The 20,466-nt window shown below is 47.2% G+C and overlaps 1 protein-coding gene across 1 annotated transcript in view; it reads right to left on the bottom strand.

The window, feature by feature from the left end:
* CDH13 (cadherin 13) overlaps positions 1-18,663 on the bottom strand; it is a 1,039,261-nt gene extending 1,020,598 nt beyond the window's left edge. Inside the window, exon 1 of the mRNA XM_086688815.1 lies at positions 18,476-18,663. Coding sequence (XP_086544941.1) covers positions 18,476-18,520 — 45 coding nt within the window. The 5' untranslated portion in view covers positions 18,521-18,663. The remainder of the gene's footprint in view (positions 1-18,475) is intronic.
* Between the last annotated feature and the right edge of the window lie 1,803 nt (positions 18,664-20,466).

Raw genomic sequence — 20,466 nt, forward strand, 5'->3', positions numbered from 1 at the left:
TAATAGAGTTAAGTGAAAAGCATATGGCACAGTGCATGCCTCATTGAAGGCAGTTAACAGATGGCATCTATGCAGCCATCTTGACCTACTAGACTCTCTCCTTCCACCATCTCCTAGACCTCAAATGATTTCCATTTCTTTGCCCCATATTTCACAACTATTTCAAATAAGGCAGCGCTAGTAAATTAAAAACCATGTTTGAGGAATCAGAAAAAAATTATCCAAAGCTTGTAAACAAGGCCACAATGATGGATGGAAATCCTTTGAAAATCAATGAGGGACAAGGGTCACCAGTAGATGCCTAGAAACATGTTCTTAGTTCAACTCCTTATTTAATCTTGATGGAAAGCCTCAGAATTAGTGAAGCTTCCAGTTACTTGTGGGTTTTCATCCAGTAGAAACTAACATAATTTCTCATTCTAACATTTCTTTGCCAAATTGTTCATAAATACCCTAGCTTCTCAAATGCCCTTTGAAACCATCGTAGCATCTTATTGGTTCCCTCACAAATTAATGAATTAATGTTTATATTTAACAGAGAGTCGTGGTTTGACTTTTGAAAAATTACACATGTACAGTGGCTTGCTGCTAGTTTTCTTTCCACAAACCCAACTTCAGGGTGTGGCTTCTAGAATGGGATGGAGTAGAGACAAATCTTCCCATGTGTGATGGGGGAGTATGAAGCACTATACTTAGACCAGGTTCCTCACCCTCATACTATTGACATTTGGGTTGGGATAATTCTTTGTGGTGGGGGCCATCCTGTGTACTGTAGGATACTAAACATCATCCCTGGCTTCTACCTACCAAGTGCCAATAGCACCTTCTCTCCAGTTGTGACCAGCAAACTTGTCTCCAGGCATTACCATATGTCCCCTGGGAGGCACAAATGCCCCTATTTGAGAACAACTCATTTAGAATATATTTCACAAGTAAGAATCATGGGAAATATCAGAAAGATCAGCAAAGATTTATAATGGCACACAAAGAATTATCCTGGATGGTCTTCAAAATCCAATAGCTGTAGACTTAGCTCTTCTCACAGACCCCACGGTGTCACTGTCTGTCATTCTCCCCTCGGGTCTGTAATCTCTACAAGATCAGCAAATGCAGCTTCTGGATCTGTCTGATTCACCTTAGAAAACTTAATTCAAAGAGTAGAGCCTAGAATTTAGTAGCTGCCAACAGTGACTAGGTCTTGGTAGGTACTATATGTGTATATATGTAACATATACATGTATTTATATGAATGTGTTATATATGTGTGTTTGTGTATATCTATTATATGTGTATGCATGTGTTATATATGTATATATGTATACATCTATGTGTATACGTGTATGTATACACATACATACACACACTACATACTATGCACACATAGTAGGCGGCTGCTAAGTCAGATGAAGGATAGAAGAATATGCCACCCTAAACATGCCACTTTGTCATAAGGATTATTTTGACCTGAAGGCAACTGAGAAGAAGCAGATAAAAGAAAACCTTACTGACTTCCTCCTATTTGCCTAAAAACAGGACATGAATTTACAAAGCTCTCCCTCCTCCCCTTTCCACCAAGAAGAACAGATACTATCCCCTATAGACAACTTCAGATCCTTATCAGTGGAGAAGGCACTGACTTAACCCTGCGTCACAAACCTCATTCTAGTTTTCAATCCCATTACATCCTCACAACTGGCCTCCCCACACCTTTCTCTTTCTTGTCTTTAGCTTAAGATGGTATCTAAGCTGGAGTTCCAAGCCAACTCTGCAAGTTACTCATGTTTTCCCTGGGTATCTACTATGTATATATGTGGTATACATATTAATAAGCTGCTGGCTTTTCTCCTATTAATCTTTTTTTTAAAGAATCCCAGATAAAAACCTAAGATGAGTTTTGCCACCCCTACACAGACTTCCCAGATGCCTCTTCTGTCATCATGCCAGGTCTTCTGGACTGTCTGTGTGGACCACAGCTGTCCCTGAAGGCATTCTGTGAACACAGCTTAGGGTCTCCCAGAAGTAAACACCCTGTGGCCATAATGGGATAGAGCAGAACCTTCAGCCTCCACTCCCATATCTCTGTGGTCTGCATTTTGTAATCTCCACTTTCTTCGGAAAAGCCTGGCAAATGTTTCCCTCCTTCACCCAGCACAACATCAGGAAGGTCTCTCTCCCCACAAAACCCACTGGAGCAGCAGTTTCCAAACTTGAGGGAACATCAGAAGCCCCTGGAGGGCATATGTGTGAAGATACAGATTGCAGGATCTACCCCAGAAGCTCTGAATAAGTAGATGCTGGGTGGACGATTGCATTAATAAGCTCCCAGGTGATGCTGACACTGCTGGTCCTGATGGTGAAGGCCCAAACTCGGAGACCCCAGAGTCCACAATTTGTTTCCCACATGTAGCCTGTGCGTCACTATCTAGTGACATACTCTATGCAAGAGTTCCCTTACCCCTGGGAATTTAGCAACAGCATTGGAAATGCAGCCTTAGGGAGCCCCTCTTTGAGCCTCAAACGCTCACTAAAGCCTCAGAGACATTCAGTTGTGGAAAACAAAACACAACCTGTTTCATTTCTATGGGTAAGTCCAGAGTTTCCCAAAATATTAGGTCAGGCAATATTTTATTTTTTCCCAGAACCCTTATTAATAACCTCTTTTGGAAGCAGTACCTCTTCAGAATACAAAACAGTGCATTGGAAAATCATAGACGCATGTGGTTTTGTATAGTCACCTGTTGTTACTTGGGAAAGCTTAAGGAATCCAGGGGGCCCAGCAGAGTCCCTGCCACCCGGAGGCCAGCCACCTGGGAAACCAGATCTCAGCCAGAACCCTTTCAATCCCAGCTCCTGTTCCAGCCCAAATTGCAGCTGCTCCTCCAGACTAGAGATTCGGGAAGACATTTACAGTCCCTCAGCTTTGTCTTTATAAATCCACACCCTCCAGGAGCACAAAATAGGCATCCTGGGACTGATCCAGGGGCAAGCCCTGCTGCCCTTTCCTGCTGTACAGTGCTCCACTAATGACTTCATCCCTCTGCATTTTAAGCATGAAAGAGAAATACAAATCATCAACACAAGAGTGAAGACAGAGAGGAATATATTTCATGTTTAGGAAGCTTGGGAATCAAGAGACATCTGGTGGGGGTGGCAGGTGCTGATGGGGGAATGTTTTCGGTGGGGTGGGGGCCTGGATTTGGAGGTGCTGAGTGCCAAGTGTAGGAGCAAAGAGCTCCTTCCCCTGCCTTAGACCTCAGATGCCTTCTCATTGCCAGGCCATGAAGTCTTCAACTGAGCCTGCCAAGGGGTGCCAAACATTCTTGTTAATTTGGATAAATCCTTTCAGCAATCTGGTGTCAACTTGAATACAATGACACTTAGCATGTCAGTTAGCTCTCTCCCCCTCCCCCTATTCTCCCCTTTCCTGGGCCACTTATGTTTATTACTTTTAGAAATCAGCCTCACTAACACACACTAAGACCCTAAAGTCTCTGGGCCTTACTGCCAGTACTCTACACCAGACCGGCCTGGGCCAGGGAGGAAGAATGACCAGTGAGCAGAGAGGGATCTTAATCCACTTTGCAAATCTGCAAAACATTGCTTTATTTCTGATGGGCCAAGTTGCCTGCAGCTTTGGTTTACCAGGGTTGTTTTTAATTAATAAAATGTGTGAGGGGTGCCTGGGTGGCTCAGTCGGTTAAGCGGCCGACTTCGGCTCAGGTCATGATCTCGTGGTCTGTGAGTTTGAGCCCCACGTTAGGCTCTGTGCTGACAGCTCAGAGCCTGGAGCCTGCTTCAGATTCTGTGTCTCCCTCTCTCTCTGCCCTTCCCCCACTCATACTCTCTCTGTCTCTCTCTCTCTTAAAAGTAAATAAACATTGAAAAAATAAAATGAAAAATGAAACGTGTGAAAACTGGTATACTTCAGGCCCAGAACTGCCAGCCCCAAGTTCCTCAGTATATGTCTGCATTGGTTTTCTGATCTCTGAAATGAAGTGGATGATAGGCACCTATTGAGGAATAGCAGGGTTAATGCAGGTAAAGACAGTAGAATGTCACAGGCACTTGTTGAGCAGGAAAGGGTCAGGGGTGGCCACGCAAGAGCCCTGAGGTTGGACTGCCTGAGGTTTGCTTGCTTTTCTGTTTAACAACAGCTTTATTTTTTTTTTAATGCTTATTTATTTTTGAGAGAGAAAGAGAGACAGCACAAGGGAGGAAGGGGCAGAGAGTGGGGGACAGAAGATACGTAGTGGGCTCTGTGCTGATGCGGGGCTCAAACTCACGAACCATAAGGTCATGACCTGAGCCGAAGTGGGAAGCTTAACCGACTGAGCCACCCAGGAGCCCCTAACAACAACTTTACTGAAACATAATCCACATTGTATAAAGTTGAACCTGTTAACGTATACAATTCTGTAGTTTTAGTAGGCTCACAGACTTGTGCAACCATCACCACTATATCATTCCAGAACACTTCCATCACCCCCCAAAAAGAAATCCCACTTCCCATTCCCTGCTCCTCCCACCCCGGGTCTTAGGCAACCACTGCTCTTGCCCTCTGTCTCTATGGATGTGCCTGTTCTGAACAATTCTTTCCATTTCACGGAATCATACAATATATATGGCCTTTTGTGTCCAGGACTGCTCAAGTTTGAATGTCAGCCCCAGAGCTCAAAAGCTGTGTGACCTTTACCCAGTTCTCCTGGAATGTCCCCATCTGTGAAATGGAATTAAAATCATAGTAGATACACCAAAGAGTCTTTAGGAGGACTAAATGTGCTAATTAATACATCGAAAGCACTCACACAGGGCCTAGCTCCGAGTAAGCACTGCTTAGATGTGTATCCCCATTACTGCTGCTACTACTGTTATGACCTAATATGCTGCTCCTCTGCCCCAAACCATGTGACCAGTGGTGGGAACCCAAAGATGAACAGAGCACAGAGAACACAGATCTTGCCCTCCCCAGTACACAGCCTGCTGGGAATTGTATGATTAAGAAACCAGCTTGAATGAATACAATGAAGGCTTATCATATGCACATTTAACTAATGGAAATCCAGCTCTTCCACCAAAAAGAGAAGGAAAAAGAACAATTTAAGTACTGCAATTAAATTCCATAAAATTATATCTTGCCTATATTCTTTATTATGCACTGTACGTTATGGCTTCCATTATACATTGTTACATATTGATTACAGTACAGGGATGCATACACAAAACCACACACACTGCAATTTAGTGGGCAACTTAAGATATTTCAAGGTTAATGACAACTCTGTGTTTGCCTTAAACCTAGACTTTATATTCTAAAATACTCCAACCCCTGAGTAAAGTGTGACTCTATTGTGTGTCCACAACAATAACAATCCAGAATGAATCCCAACAAATGAAATCAACCAACAAGCAGTTGGTTGACGTGGGCTGCAGCGGGTTCCAGTTGGCCAAGCACGACTTCTGCCCTCCACAAGCTCACAGTCTCGTTGTGAAAATAAACCACATAAGCATAATCACAAGAGGTTGGTGAGAGGCAGAATGGGCTTTAGGAAACAGATGGAAATAATCTTTCACCCTACTAGCTGACAAGACAGGCAGACAGACACCAGAGGGGCTGTGCTCTCCCTGCCCTGTCCATCCCTTCACGGACTTTGTTCTCCACAGCACTCAACACATGACAGACATCATGCATCTATGGGTTCGTTTTCTATTATCTCTCCCCCAACCAGCTTAGGGACTTAGGGACTTCGTGTACACTGCTTTTATCTGTATTCCCAATCCCGAGAAAAGCGTTGAAGTACTTAGTGGGTGGACAATAAGATTTGTTGGTGAATGAGTGAATGAACGAATGAGGGTAACTATTTAGACAACCTCCACTTTCCTGCCACCGTCTGTCCCCCAAATATCTGTAGTCTGTTCCTCCAATCTCAACATGCTTATTCTTTAATTGTTCATAAGTAGTGGGAATACATCCATGTCAATGATGAGGCCCTAAGGTAGCATTCCAGGGCTTTGGCATACTGGTACCATCTAGTGGGAAAGAGAGTACCTGCAGGTAGGTACTAAACCAAACTCAGCAGGTTTAAAAAAAAAAAAAAAAAAAAAAACCATGACCCTTTCCGTTATCATTGGCTCTACTAAGGAAGTTTTCAGTAACGTGTAAGGGAGGCAACTGAAATCTCTTACATACTCATGCCCTACCCAGGACATATACTGCCAGTCTAAGTCCATGCCACACCTCTCTACTTTTCTACTCAGGACTCTTCCAAAACCATGGTTGCTCCTCCAGAGCCACAAAGGTGCAGTGGGGAAACACAGAGAAATTAATGGTGCCAGGGGCCACCCTTGACCAACGGAAGACTGGGATAGTGGATATTCACCCCAGCCTCCCATCCTACAAAGGGACCATTCTGAAGCAAGTTTCACACAGTGCCGAGGGGCCCCGGCAGTAAGGAGCCCTAGCTGCTCATGACCATAACCAGCTCAATGACACATTCTTTATTGGCTTTCCTTCTTTCTTGTTTCGTGTTCCTCACTTCTGTGCCTCGGGATCATCTCTCAGATTAGCTCCCTGCATCCAAGCCTGTATCTCCGTCACTGTTTGGGGGAACACAACCTAAGATACGGTGTTTAACATCAATATACTTTTGGGTGGCAAGGAAGCCTTAAGAATTGTAGTCCAGATAATTACTACAAAAGCTAAATTATTAGATAGTTTAGAGCTGGTCTGAGAATGATGTTTCATGGTTAATCTTTACCTTGAACAAAGCTAACGTGGAATAATCAAGTGATACTGTGTCCCTAAAGAACTGCCACAGTTCTCATGGTAACAACAGGCCAGAGAAAACGTCTCGTCTCTCTCCTTGGCCTTGACCCTATCCTAGTTTAACCAACCAGTAAGGCGGCTAATGGATTTGATCAGAAGTTGGCAAACTACAGCCTGAGGGCCAAATCCAGCTCTGCCTGTTTTTGTAAATAGTTTTATTGAAATACAGCCCTGCCCATTTGTTTACATACTGTATGTAACTGTTTTCACACTACATGGATAGTGTTGAGTAGCTGCAAGAGAGACATATTTTTATTCTATAGATATATATTTTATTCTTTGCAGAAAGAGATTACCCACCTGTAGTGCAAATCTTCGGTTGCCGTATCTTTAGATTCTCAAAAGCAAAATTTCAAGAAAAACAAAAAATAGAGAATGGACAAAAGTTTGGCAACAACACTTTACCACTCTATTTACCATCATAAATTGGAGATAAAACTGTGATAGGCAGTAGTTAGCTAACTTCATTTACAAACAATAGGACATTTCATCCCTGAAACTAAAAAGGTCATCACATCAGAACAATGAACTTTCCATCCCAAGGGAGGGCTGTGGATAAACTCAGAGCAACTGACTATCCAAATGCAATTGTTTTACAGCACTATCACTATCCAAAATTATTATATTTACTTATTTTTGTGGTTTACTGCCTCTCTCCGTCATTGGAAGGTAGACTCTGTGAAGGCAGGCAATCCCGTCTTTCTTAACCACTGTTGCTAACCCAGTGTAAAGCATCATGCTGCGACACAGTGGCTGATCAGCTAATACTTGTTAAATGACTGAAACATGAGATGTACACATTGGGGTGCACAGATCCAAACGTCCTGAGAGAGGCAGCAATGCAAGGCCACCATGTGGAGTGGTGAGGGCTGGGGCAGGGTGAGAATGTGTCCACCCACCTGCACAGGGGCCCTGTGAGCCCCTCTGCTATGCCACCAGTACATAAGACAGTGCCAGGCACATAATAGGCGCTCAGCAAATGTTCACTGAATCGATGGCTACCCTGACTAAAGGCACTTAAACAGAATTAAAAGGAAAAAAGAAAACGCTTCTGGTAAAACAGAACTACACTTCAGGTTAGATTCAGTTCAGTTGCAATGCACCATAGATCTGTGTGTTTCAATATAGCTGCAGGCTGTATATTTCTCATTTTCCTATGGATTGGGGAAAATGTTGTTGTAGTCAGTGGTGCTCAGGGAACATTGGAGCCCCTCGGCACCCTTGGGGAGGAATGCCATCCAGCCTCAGAGCTTAGCAGCAGACAGGAAACAGCCAGCAAATTTACCATGAGAGAATTTACCTGTGCTGGAGGCCACAGAGGAACCACACCCTGGCTCAGTCCCAGCATCTGTGTGGCTATTCTTAGCAAGACAGCCATTCTCGCTGAGCAAAGCATGCAGTGTGGATGGGTGGTGGTCCCTGGTCAACAGCAAGGACTCAGTGACAGCATAACTGATCTTGGGCTAACCCAGTTCTGAAGGTTGCAATCATTAACCCAGACAGGAGGCCCAGGTCCCAGGCCCACTTTTAGAGACCAGGAATTCAAAAATGGGGTCACTACAAGTAGCCATTTTAACTCCAGGAGAGCCAGAAAACAAAATAGTCAAGGAAGAAAACTCTTACAACCTTGGGGGGATAAGGGAGGAAGCTTTCATACATGAGTGAAATATGGAGGAAAACTCATATGCACAAGAATCAGAAATGCATGGGCCCAATCCCTGGTCTGCATTCCTAGGGGCTGTGTGGCCTTAGGCAAATGACTCAACCACTCTGCACTTCTTTTCATCATATATAAAATGGGTTAAGAATAGTTGTCCCTAAGGCTTGCAATAAAGATTTGAGCTAATGTATGCAACCAGCACATAGCAATAAATTGTACAGTAAATTTGCTACAGGTATTTTGATATATTTTAAATCATAATCATAAGTGCTCACATGTACACACACACACACACACACACACACACACACAGTGCCCTGAAAAAGCCTCCAGAGAAACAGCTGCTAAGAAGATACATCTAGTAGATAAGATCCCACCAGATCAAGTGATTTTATGAGGCATGAAATCCCAAAGGGAGCCATCTTTGGGGAGCTACCAATATGGGAACTGGCAAATCCTTTCCTAGAAAGCAAACTTTATTTATTTATTTTTTAATGCCCATGCATTTTAAATACACGAGCATGTTCTTCCCCTCTAGGTTACTCAGATGATCAAGGCCAAGGCCCCGTGGTGCCTGCAAGCCACAAGCTCCCCTGGAGCACGGTATGTGCAAGTTAATACACCAACATTCCTTTAGCATCCATAGAGCATTTGTCAGCCACCGGATGGGGTCATGAGCATACGTGGACTTAACCGGAACCCTGCTGGGCAGTTACACCTACTCCCTCTCCTTGTCCAGACGCAGGAGGAAACAGAAGAGGAGGGAAATAAGGTAACTCATCTGAGGTCACACAGCACGCAGATGGCCAGGATTCAAACTCACTTCTTAAAATCTCAGAAGTCTTCCTAACTCTCTGAAGCAAGCTGAGACGCTCGTTCCTCTGAGTCCTAGCAGACCATAGGCCCTGAGTCACCTCCAGCACGGGCCCTATTCAGGACCAGGGGTTGTATTCACCTCTGCATCCCCAAATCAGCAGCATTCTTGGCACCTGGTAGGTTTTTTTTTTTAATTTTTTAATGTTTATTTATTTTTGAGAGAAAGAGAACAGAGCATGAGCAGGGGAGGGGCAGAGAGACGGGGAGACACAGTATCCAAAGCAGGCTCCAGGCTCTGAGCTGTCAGCACAGAGCCAGATACACGCGGGGCTCAAACTCACAAATGGCGAAATCATGACCGGAGCTTAACCAACTGAGCCCCCCAGGTGTCCCTGCCCCTGGTAGATTTTAATAATTGTGGGAAGAAAGAAGAAAACATGGATGTAAGTGGTGGGGGAGGGAGGGCAAAATGGAAGGATGGGAGGGAGGTCACAGCAACCACCCCTTTGAGCTGTTTTAGTCTCTATTGTCTCCTATTGTAACAATTACCAAATTCGTATTATTTCAGCTATTTATTTTCTTGTGGTTGCCCTCTGTAGGTAGCAAGCCCCCTGAGAACAGGTTCCAGGCCCATCCTGTTTCCCTACGAATTCCCTAAATTCCTCAATAAATACTTAAGGAGCAGACACCTGTGTATCCCTCATCTTTGGAGGATAACATAGCTGTGCTGCTTTTTTTTTTTTTTTTTTTTGAGAGAGAGAGAGAGAGAGCCAGTTTTTAAACATTTACCAGCATACTACTCCCCAGCACCCAGCTGAAGATTCTACCGCATCTGGAAACAGAAGAGTCACCAAGGCCACATCCAACATGCAGAAATGAAGACTTGTTAGCATTCGGAAAGTGATTGCCGAAAGTAGTAGATCATTATTTGCTTCATGTAAGAAATATTTCTAGTGCTGCTGATTGAATGTTCAAGAAACGATTAAAGGGCTTGGCAATGTTTCTCCCAAATATCTTTTGCATGAAAAGCCTCAGAGATTGGTTAATTATAGAGGCGACGCATCAGTCTCTCTAGACAAGGGCACTTCCAGGCCCCCACAGTGCCCGTCCCAGGTGTGAACACGGACTGGATCCATGAGCATGGGTGTCATGGGGGCCCGGGATACCTCTCCCAAGGAGCATTGGTGCAGGCTGGCTAACAGCCCCATGGAAACGGCCCTCAGACCCTGCTTATGATGTCAAACACCTGGGTTCCTTCTTTGGGCAACTGGCAGCTTCCTGCCAATTGAAAGAGTCAGAACTCAAGCTCGCTACTTCACCCCTCCCTGGCCCATGCTCTGCCATCTGCGAACCCAGAGACCGAGCCCTGCCAGGTTCTGCCCTAAATGTCTCTTGGATGCTCTGAGTGGTGCGTCTGTTTCCTCTCTCCTGCACTGTTACTCCTGCGACCTCAGGCCTGGACTGGCTTCTCACTTCCGTTCGTACCCGGTGTCGATCCATTCCCCACACTACAGCCAGGGTGACCTTTCCAAAGTGAAAATATGACCTTGTCACACCACACCCTCCCCTTATTAGTTGCAATGGCTTCCCACTGCTCCAGGACAAACACCAAAATCCCTGTGGTGGCTGCCAAATCCCAGGGGCTCTGGCACCACCCAGCTGCTCCTCCTATCGTGGTGATTTCCTCCCGCACAGAGACTTCCCCCAGGCTGTGCCTTCTGCCTGGAATGCTTTTCCCTGCCCACACCTTCTGGCATTCCCCTGTCTGCAAGGCTCACTACTCCTCCAGACTGTGATCAAGCATCAGGCTATCAGGGAAGCCTCCCAGGTCCTTCATCTGGATCTGATGCCTTTCTTATATTCATTCATTCATTCATTCATTCATTCATTCACGTATGCTGAGGGCCTGCTGTACACCAGCACTGTCCTAGGCCCTAGGGATGCAGAAGTAAACCAATCAGACAACAGCATGTGCTGTGATGGACCTTATATTTTAGTGGGGGAGAAAGACGAGGCACAGACCAGCACACTGGATAGAACAGCACAACTTCACACAACTGTGTCTTCTTCGGTCATAGCAGTTTCTCTGCTTCGAATTATTCAGTAATTGACCTTGATCTCCACTGCCCAGGGATCTCTCGAGGCCTGAACCCCAAGAGAGCAGAGACTGAGTCGGCCTTACCAGGAGTCGTAACCTGAGCACATAGTAGGTCCTCTGTGGATATCACAGATACTTACTGATCCACTCAGTCCCAGGTAAATCTCCTTAAAGTCAAGTTGTTTGAGTGCTTGGGGCTTGGAGGGGACAGTCCCTGATGACTGAATCCCTAATGGCTCCCTGCCCCTTGAGAAAGTTCCCTACAGTCCCTCTGGCTGTCATTTTGAGTCAGAACAGGAGTCAGCAAACTTGTTCTGTAAAGGGCCAAATAGTAAATATTTTAGGCTTTGTGGCCATATGGTGTCAACTCTGTTGTTATAGCACATGCTCGGCCATAGACAATTATATAAATGAATGGGCATGGCTATGTTCCAATAAAACTATTTATAAAAACAGGCTGCAGGCAAGAATTAGCCCACAGGCTGCCCTTTGCAACCCCTGAGTTAGATGATCCCAGATGCCCAGCAGCACATGGCAGTTGAAGGCAGGGCCTGTATGGCCTGAGCCATCCACGGGTTCCGCGGGCAGGGTCCGGCAAACTTCTGCAGGCCTTACTCCTGCTAAGGGGGAGATTACCACACAGGCCCAAGCTCCAGGCACTTGCAGGCACCGCGTCAGGCAGCTCGTGGAGAAGCGGTTCCCTGCCACCCCCAGAGGAGAGAGACTTTGGCCCGGAGGCCGCAGAAGGCAGGGATGGAGTCTGCCACATTCCTTGCAGGGTCCCTGGGCTCCTCCAGAGGCTGAGCTCACTTCCTGGCCCTGCCCAGGCATGTGGCAGGGGCTGCTCTCGGCTGAACAGCTGCGGCCCTGCACCCCAGCCCGGCCTCCACTCAGCTGGGAGACACAGGGGCTTTGTGCTTCTGTAGCAGATTGGGTGACGCCTGCTGAGGCCTTTGAAATGAGACATGACATGTCAAAACGTGCCTATTCCTAATGCTAATTTTCAGGATTTTGACTTCTCTTGGCAACTGACAGAGGAAAAACAATCACCTTTTTTTTTTTTTTTTTTTTTTTTTTTTTGGTATATGTGTAGTTATATTTACCCTGATCTTTGAAGTCTGAGGCTAAGGAAAACAAGTTATCTGAGGCTTACCTCTTGGGATAGGATGGGTGGACAGATTAGTCTAGTATTTATGGAGCCAGAGGACATCAATTACAGCATTAACACTATGGGTAGACTATAGTGGGTGTTAAGTATTAAAAACAGTTATAAAAACATCATACAAACTCCAGTTGGTGGTAGGGGTGACAATGTCCTGTGTATAAAAGTACTCTAGGCAACAAAGCTCTGGAACTAACGTTACCTTGAAGTTACAAATGCTCTGAGAGCTGGCTCGGTGCTCCCAGAGTCCCCTGCAGGGCTGAGTACAATAAGTTATTGTGATGTTCTGATGACACTCATACTGTAGGTGAGCAACACTGTTGGAATGACAATGCCCAGAAAGTCACTGTACTCCAAGGGCACAGATGCTTCCTGGTCTAACAGCGCACTGGGGCCTACAAGCCATCCCAGAGCCCTGGGACTGTTGATGCAGAGCAATGTTTGGGCTGTACCCACACTCCGCTGTACCCACACCCTGACTGACTCAAAGCCGCGGTGCATTACTTCTCTGGGTGTAACTATTACACACGGAGCGATGATCTGGGTGTCCTGGTGTTCTGGGTACCCCCAGTCACCCAACGGCACTGATGGTAGGAATGTTCTCAGGAAGGAGGTGCAGTCCCCTTTGTTCTTCCAAAGCAAGTGTCGATCTAGTTCAATCACAGTGATCAAAAAGAGGCATGTCCCTTCCTTTCCAAATAGCCTATCACACACACACACACACACACACACACACACACACACACACACCGCATCAATGTGATTAAGTCTCAAAATTTGTGAAAGCAGAAGTTCCCAACACAAATGGCTATGGGGCAAACTAAGCAGGTACAACCGGTGGGTGAGTACTAGGGGCTGGTGGGGACTGTGGCAAATTACAGAGGCATGTCCCGCCTAAAGGGGGCAGTAGTAACTCCCCTCTAGTGAAGTGTGGCCAAGTGGGAGGGCAGCTCTCAGGTTCCCTGACCTTCTGACATTTTAAGAAATGCAGGAGACCTGGATTTTTTTTTAATGTACGATTTCCAACTTTTCAAAACATTTGGGCCCAACAAAACACATCCATAATCTACATTTGGCCTGTGGCTGCTTTGCCCAGAAGCCAGAGTTGCAGAATTGGGATGTGTAAGCTTTAGTACTGCCAGGCAGGTGTCTCAAGGTTCAACCTGCTGGGCCAAAGGGTGACCCATTCACCAACACGAACCCTACCTCAGTCTGTGTTTCAAGTCTGAAATGCCATTTCTTCTCTTCTCTGGCCTGCCCTTAGCTGCTTCTCTCAGGAGTGAAGAGCAGCTGCTTTCTACTCTAAGCCACTACTTAGTGCCTACTGAAGGGGATCCTAAGGTCCAGCCCATCATCATCTGTCCTGTCTGCTCAGGGAGGAGGAGCCAGGGGATCCCCAGGTAGCTACAGAGGAGACAGGCTGCGGGCAACTGTATTGGCAGCAACCTTCAGGAGGCTCCGATTCTCTCAGGCGCGTGGGCACCTTGCCCGCAGCTAAGTGGAAACAATGCCAAAACCACTGGTCACTTGATTTGATTCTGCCCAACTGATTATTGTAATTGGATGACAGACATATTTCCCTCTCCTTTTCAACTGGTGCCGGAGGGTGAGCGAATCCGGCTCATGAGTCATTCTTCTGGGTAGTTACCTAGTGGGGTAACTGTGCCTGCCTTTTGGCTGCCTAAAGAGAAAAACCAGGTCCAAATGAAATCAAATGCCAGGAAATTTCAGAACTTCCTCACATTTCATTTTGTATTGTCTGTCTACAAAGGTCTTTGAAATGTTCCCTGCTCTAATACTCAGAGGGGAAACGTAGTTGAAGAATAAGATGGAACAGAAGCAACTATAGTAGGGAATAAAGGAGGAAAGATACTGAGTGCAAAATGGTAGGACTTCTCATTGGGGTAGCTTCCAGAAAATAATTGGGAATAAGGAGAAGAGTAGTGTGTTGATAGAGCGACTACGCTGAGGTTCTTTAAAATATAGCAGCTGTAGATTCAGAATTTTGTAATGCTGTGGATGGAGCCCTCTTCTGGAGAAATTTTTCAACAGGTATTAAAACAAGATCAAAACACACAGAGATGGACAGAGGCACAAAGAAATAGGAAACACTGTTGGCTATTTCGACGATATGACTGTCACTGAATCCATAGCTTGGCATTTTCCTTCCCTTCCACTGAACGGAAATAAACTGGATTCTCCCAAGCAACGGTCTTTCTGGAAGGAGGGAAAGAAAAGAAGGATATTCTCAAGAGCCTACCCGTAGTTTTGCTGAAACAGTAAACTTCCAACTGAGATTCGATGCACACAGGCAAATGCCAGTCCTTCTAGATATTGCACTTATTGGGTACATTGGTTTGTGAGGCAATTTTACTATAACACATAGGAGACACTTCTAGAAGGAATTAGATTTTATTTAATGGAAAACCCAAGGGCTAAAGATAGCAAAGGAGAGAAGGGAGGGAAGCAGAGCAGAAGAGATTAGCTAAGATGACTGTTGGGCTTTTAATATAGACTGTGGCATTACATAAACTCCAGATCACATATTCAGCCTTGCAGTTTATTAAATCTCCTCGGGAACTTGCTAAAAAAATTGTTCAGCCATCTGAACTCTACCACTTTGACTCTTCTCACCACTTACGTCTCTGTTTCCCCAGTGTGTTTCAAATCTTATGGGTTGTCACATGTGGACCCCACGTCAGGGCTGGGGGTGCCCTCTGCTACTCCCATAATCTTTTCTCCTCATCAGAAAGGTTCTGCAAATAAACACTGCCCTTAAACTACAATATATGATGTTCTGGGGGTACAAAAACACACAGGTTCTCATTTAGAATCCTGAAAATCAAGATGCTGCCTCCAAGAAAGAGCCCCATTTTAAATCAACATCTCAGAACCCTGTGGAACGTTTTTAGTCACTCCCAAGTGACTGCTCTCCAAACCTGAACCACTCCCTAAAATTCTAATTCTTGGGGGATTACTCATTCATTGTTAGAACTTTTGGCTACTTGTAAACCATACCCAAATAGGGGGGCGGGGAATCATATTTACAGTGGAATTTCTATGTCATGCCTCCCTTGATTTTTTTTCACACTCATTATTTATCATAGCCAAATGCCAGAGGCCACTTCTGGGACAGCCTTTCCCAAAACACCCCAGGGGAGAAGAGAGGCCACTGTCTCTCAATTTTGCCAGCTTCCAGCCATTGTTGCTTAGAATTCCTCTTCCCCTTTCCAAAATGCCTAAAAGAGCAACCTAGCCAATAAACTTACAGAGATTGATGGCTTCCAAAGCCAGACCCAGAATATTACAACTGTGATGGAAAAACACATACATGCTTGCCTGAACACCACTTAGGACCGAGTGACTAATTTGCTTTATTACATTGTTTTTCCCTTCCGTATGTTTTCTCTCTGCCTCAAGAAAGTTCTGTTTTCGCTGGTGGACTCAAAGGCTCTAAGACTTTCCCTGCTTTTCCCTATGGCACACGGAGCTGTGGCCTGGAACCTCTTGTCCATGAGATGAATTACACCAAAATGATTTCTCTGCAAGGTGCTGTTGCAACCAGGATATCACTTAGCGTCCTAATGTGGACGATTGCTCTGATTACGGGTAATAATGTAAGACAGAAACAAGCCTCTGAGAGCAGGCGATTCGATTCCTGGTAACACCTCTGCTGCCCCACACTTAGGAACTGAGTGAGCTCACAGCCTGCAGAACCCACCTGTGCTGGCTGGGCCCTGCAGGAGAAGACACACCAGTTGCTTTGCAAAAGGTATCCTGTGAGGAGCCCCTAGTGCACAGGGATTGCTGGGTGCTGCCACATTGTCTGTCTTGCTCAAAAGGAGGCATAACTTTGGGCCAGCCCTGCGACCCTGACTGAGGTCCCAGCACGCTGAGAGAGAAAAGGACTGTAAAGCCCTAGGGAAAGGCAGGGTGGGAGGGAAGTGCTCCCAGACACCAACAGTTCCCAGTGTGCCAGGCCTCATGGTAAATGCATTACCTAGGACATCCTGTTGAATGCAATCAATCTGCCTGGCGATCCCAGGAAGGCGTAGAGATTATTTTACAGTGGAGAATCAGAAAGCCCAGAGATGTTCAACAACGTGCCCAAGGTGGTACCAGTAGCATATGGCAGAGAGGATCTGTCTGAATCAGAAGCATCCTCTGAACCGTCCTGCTAAATAGGGATATATGTACATACATACAGCCTCAGGGACCACTGGAGTCCAGAAAGTCTGGAAAACTGGTCCACAGATAGACATAAGATTTGTGGCAGGACTTAAGGTTACAGGGACACCCCCCCCCCCCCCCAAGAGAATCAGGCAGCAAGGCCCTGTTAGGAAAGGAGTGTAACCGGGCAGTTCTGAATGGGGGCTGTGTATCCAGGGAAGACGGACAGCATGGGTGGGGGAGGGGCTCCGTAGCCAAGCACCTTACCCGGTCCCCAGACACCGGCATCCACCTACTAGCCCCCACTTTAAGTCATTTACATGGTCACTGCGTTCCTGGGACACTGGCCCCTTTCCAAAGTCTAACCCCAACATGGATCCAGCAGTGGCCTCCCTTCGATGCCCTGCACCCCCACATCCCTGCCAGCCCTCGCCTGGGATCCTGCCTGCCTCACCTTCCCTCTCTCCCGCACACTCACATATGTGCCCAGGCCCCTGGCACCCAGGAGTCCTGGCCAGGAACTCAACGCCCATTCCTAGCACCCGAAAGCACTCCCTGCCTCCTTCCCTCCTCTCTGCCTGGCCCTGCCTTGATCTTACCCACCCACTTGTAGGCTGCCAGCTCATCCCGAGTCCCACGGGCTTCAAGGGAAGCCTCGGGGACGGAGTAGCCTTGCTCTCTCAGAAACCACAGGCCCCAGAACAGGGCTGGGCGTGCCCCTCAGCGGCCCGCACCTCCGGTCGGGCCTCCTCGGAGTATGCTTTCCTGCACACAAACTTCCCGAGATCTTGGAGATCCAGAGGCGGCAGCTGGACAATCACGTCTCGGTCGCACCGCACCCCCCCCCCCCCCCCGCCTTCTCCCGGATCCCCGGTCCTTCCCTCGCGCCTCAGCGCTCCGAGGGTTAACAGGCAGCTGCAGCCCTGGTGGGCAAGGCTTGAACTTTTCTCTGCGCTCCGCGCCCGCCCGGGAAGGCAGCAGAGGCGGCAGTCGGGGCTCCGAGCCGGGGCTCCAGCTGGCTGCACAAAGGGGGCGCGGGGGGCTGGGGCCTGCGTCCTGGCGGGGGGCGGGGGAGGACGCGCTCTGGGCCCGAGGTCGGGGAGGAAAAGAACCCCGATGCGGGCGCGGCCAGGGTCGGCGCCTTTGAGCGACAGCAGCAGCCGGGCTGCAGCGCTGGGCTGGCGGGAGGCGCCTTCCTGCGCGCCGCGGGGCTGGGCGAGGGGGCCCGGGCGCCCCGGGAAGTCGGCGATGCCAGGCCGGCCTCTCCAGCCCGGCAGCCCGCAATCCGGACCGGAGCTGCGCTTCCCCCTGTTCGGCGCTGCGCTGGGGAAACCACGACTCGCTGGAGTCGCCTCCAACTGAGTCTTTCTCCGATACATGAGCCACCGGAGGAGGAGGCGAATCAAAGTTACCCCACTTGATGTAGGCGAGAATGTCGCCCCTGCTTGCGGAAAAGAAAAGGGGGGGACTCGGGAGCTCTCTCCTCCTCCCCTGAACGTACACACACACACACACACACACACACACACACACACACACACACACGGAGTGGGAAACCGCCCCCCCCCCCCCCCGCGCCCCGAGGATCTCTGGGGCTGGGAATGACCTCCCTTCGAGCCCCAGGCTTTCTTCGCCGCCGCGCCCCACAGTCCCCCGACCCGCGAAAGCCCCCTCTCCCTGCCGGCGCCAGACGATCGGAATGCAGAAACGGGGCGCGGGGCGCGCCCGGCTGCCCCTCTTCCCTACCTGGGACAGGAGAACGCACAGGAGGAGCGGAGTTCTCGGCTGCATTTTGCCCGACTAGAAGCGCCCGGCGGCGTTTTCATTCATGCACTTGGCTGCACTGAGCATATTTTCCGTGGGAGCCAGGCTTTGAGGAGAGGCTCTGCCTCACCAGCCAGCCAACTTCCCAAATAGATCAGCGGCAGCATCACGAAAGCATTGGGTAGAGGCTGATGACCAGGACCAATGGCTTTACAAGACGGATTCCTTCATAAAGCTCCCTCGTTTTGCATGGCAGATACAGGGCGAGCACCTCGCACAGAGCGAGCCCCTCGGAGGAGGCAGCCCTTTTTGCCTTTTTGGACTGTTGGGGCCCAGCCTCACAAATCACGCTGGGCAACGCCAGCCGAATCCACTTTTGCAGAGAATGGAATTGCACCGGGGACGGGCGAACACTTCCAGCCCAGTGCAAAAAGATTCTCTTTATTAAAATGTTAATAAGATCCACTTTATTTCCAATAAATCAAATAAAATGACCCCAGCAGTTCCAGCCCTCTCCACGCCTGGAAAGACTTGGCGGTGGATTTCCCCCCCTTTCTTTCTTTTTCTTTTTTTTCTTTTTTTCCAACTGTGGCCCAAGTCATGATGGTGTTTGGTGTTTCCTTGCCATCTCACAAATCACAAATACGACAGATCAATTCTAGCTTGCAGAAAAAAAAATCCATCAAGGGGCAATAGATTTTATTAACTGCTCAGGTGAGAATCTGACTGGCCGCCTACTCCACAAATGTGCATCTGGCACCAAAGTTGGAGCCATGATTTAAGGAAACTTTTTTTTTTCCTATATGGATGTGATTTTTCAGAAGCTCCTACCTATCCCCAGGGAATGGGGGATAGTCATGGCCACTGCTCAAGGAATTTTATAAGTGGGGTGCTATGGGAATGAGGGTCAGAGGAATATATAGGTCTGCCTTTCCCAGTAAGAATCTAAGACTATGCAGTAAAGATCTCACTTTGTCATTTCCATGCAGCCTCCTTCTAAAAATGATGTAAGTTATTTTAAAATAAAGGAAATTTCTGCAATAGAACTGATGCAACCAAAATTAAAAATCTAGACTGGGAGGAAAAATTCAAAAACCTGAAATGCTAAACCTAAGCTTTAATATATTTGCTCTGATTTGGATCTGAGCTTCCTGGTGCCCAAAGCAATAAGAAACATGTAAATTACATAGTTCTTATTTTAGAAAAAAGTATACAAATATCCACTGGCAAAATTTCCTCCTAGAGCTAAATCCTAGAATAAATGTATTATGTGATATCTAATAGAACAGGACACAGAGCAATGGACCATGCGGAGATCCAATAGACTGGGGTGTATTCCCAGCATCTAGCACAGGGCCTAAAACATGAAGACGTCATTACTGCCTGTGAAATAGATGTCTAGACTTAATCAATCTAAGTGGCAGAGGAAGGAGTGGGACAATGAGTCTAGAGCTACACTGCCTAAGCTTAACCCCCAGCCCTGCTACCAATGAGTAAGTTACTCAAACCCTCTGTGCCTCTGTTTGTCCACTGGTGAAATGAAAATATAAATCATATGAACTTATAAGGTGGTGGCAAGGATTAAGTGACAAAATAACTACTCAATAAATGTAAACCGATGCACTTTGTAAAATTCCTTCATTGCCAGCTGTTGAGTCACAAGATTGCCTCACATGGCCCCAAGGTGACTGCTGGGGGCCTCCTGGCTGTGTTAGCTGGAGCTGGCCCATCAGATGGCAATGTTGGCCAAACAACCTCCAGAAAAGCCCAGGAAAGGTGCATCTTGATGCTTCTTCCGGTCTCTCTCTTCAACTTTCCACTGTCCTCTTGCCTAAGTAGGCACTGATCCTGAGCCTTTGAGAGTTGCAGTCACACTGTTTGATAGATACGATTGTCCCAGCTTGGAATTCGTGCATGTGGAAACCTACACCCAACCTGCCTACTGGTAAAGTAAAAGGGGATATTTTGGAGTC

This window comes from Puma concolor, chromosome E2, assembly GCF_028749965.1.
Source record: "Puma concolor isolate L17-30 chromosome E2, mPumCon1.1.hap2, whole genome shotgun sequence".
In the NCBI taxonomy this organism is placed as follows: domain Eukaryota; kingdom Metazoa; phylum Chordata; class Mammalia; order Carnivora; family Felidae; genus Puma; species Puma concolor.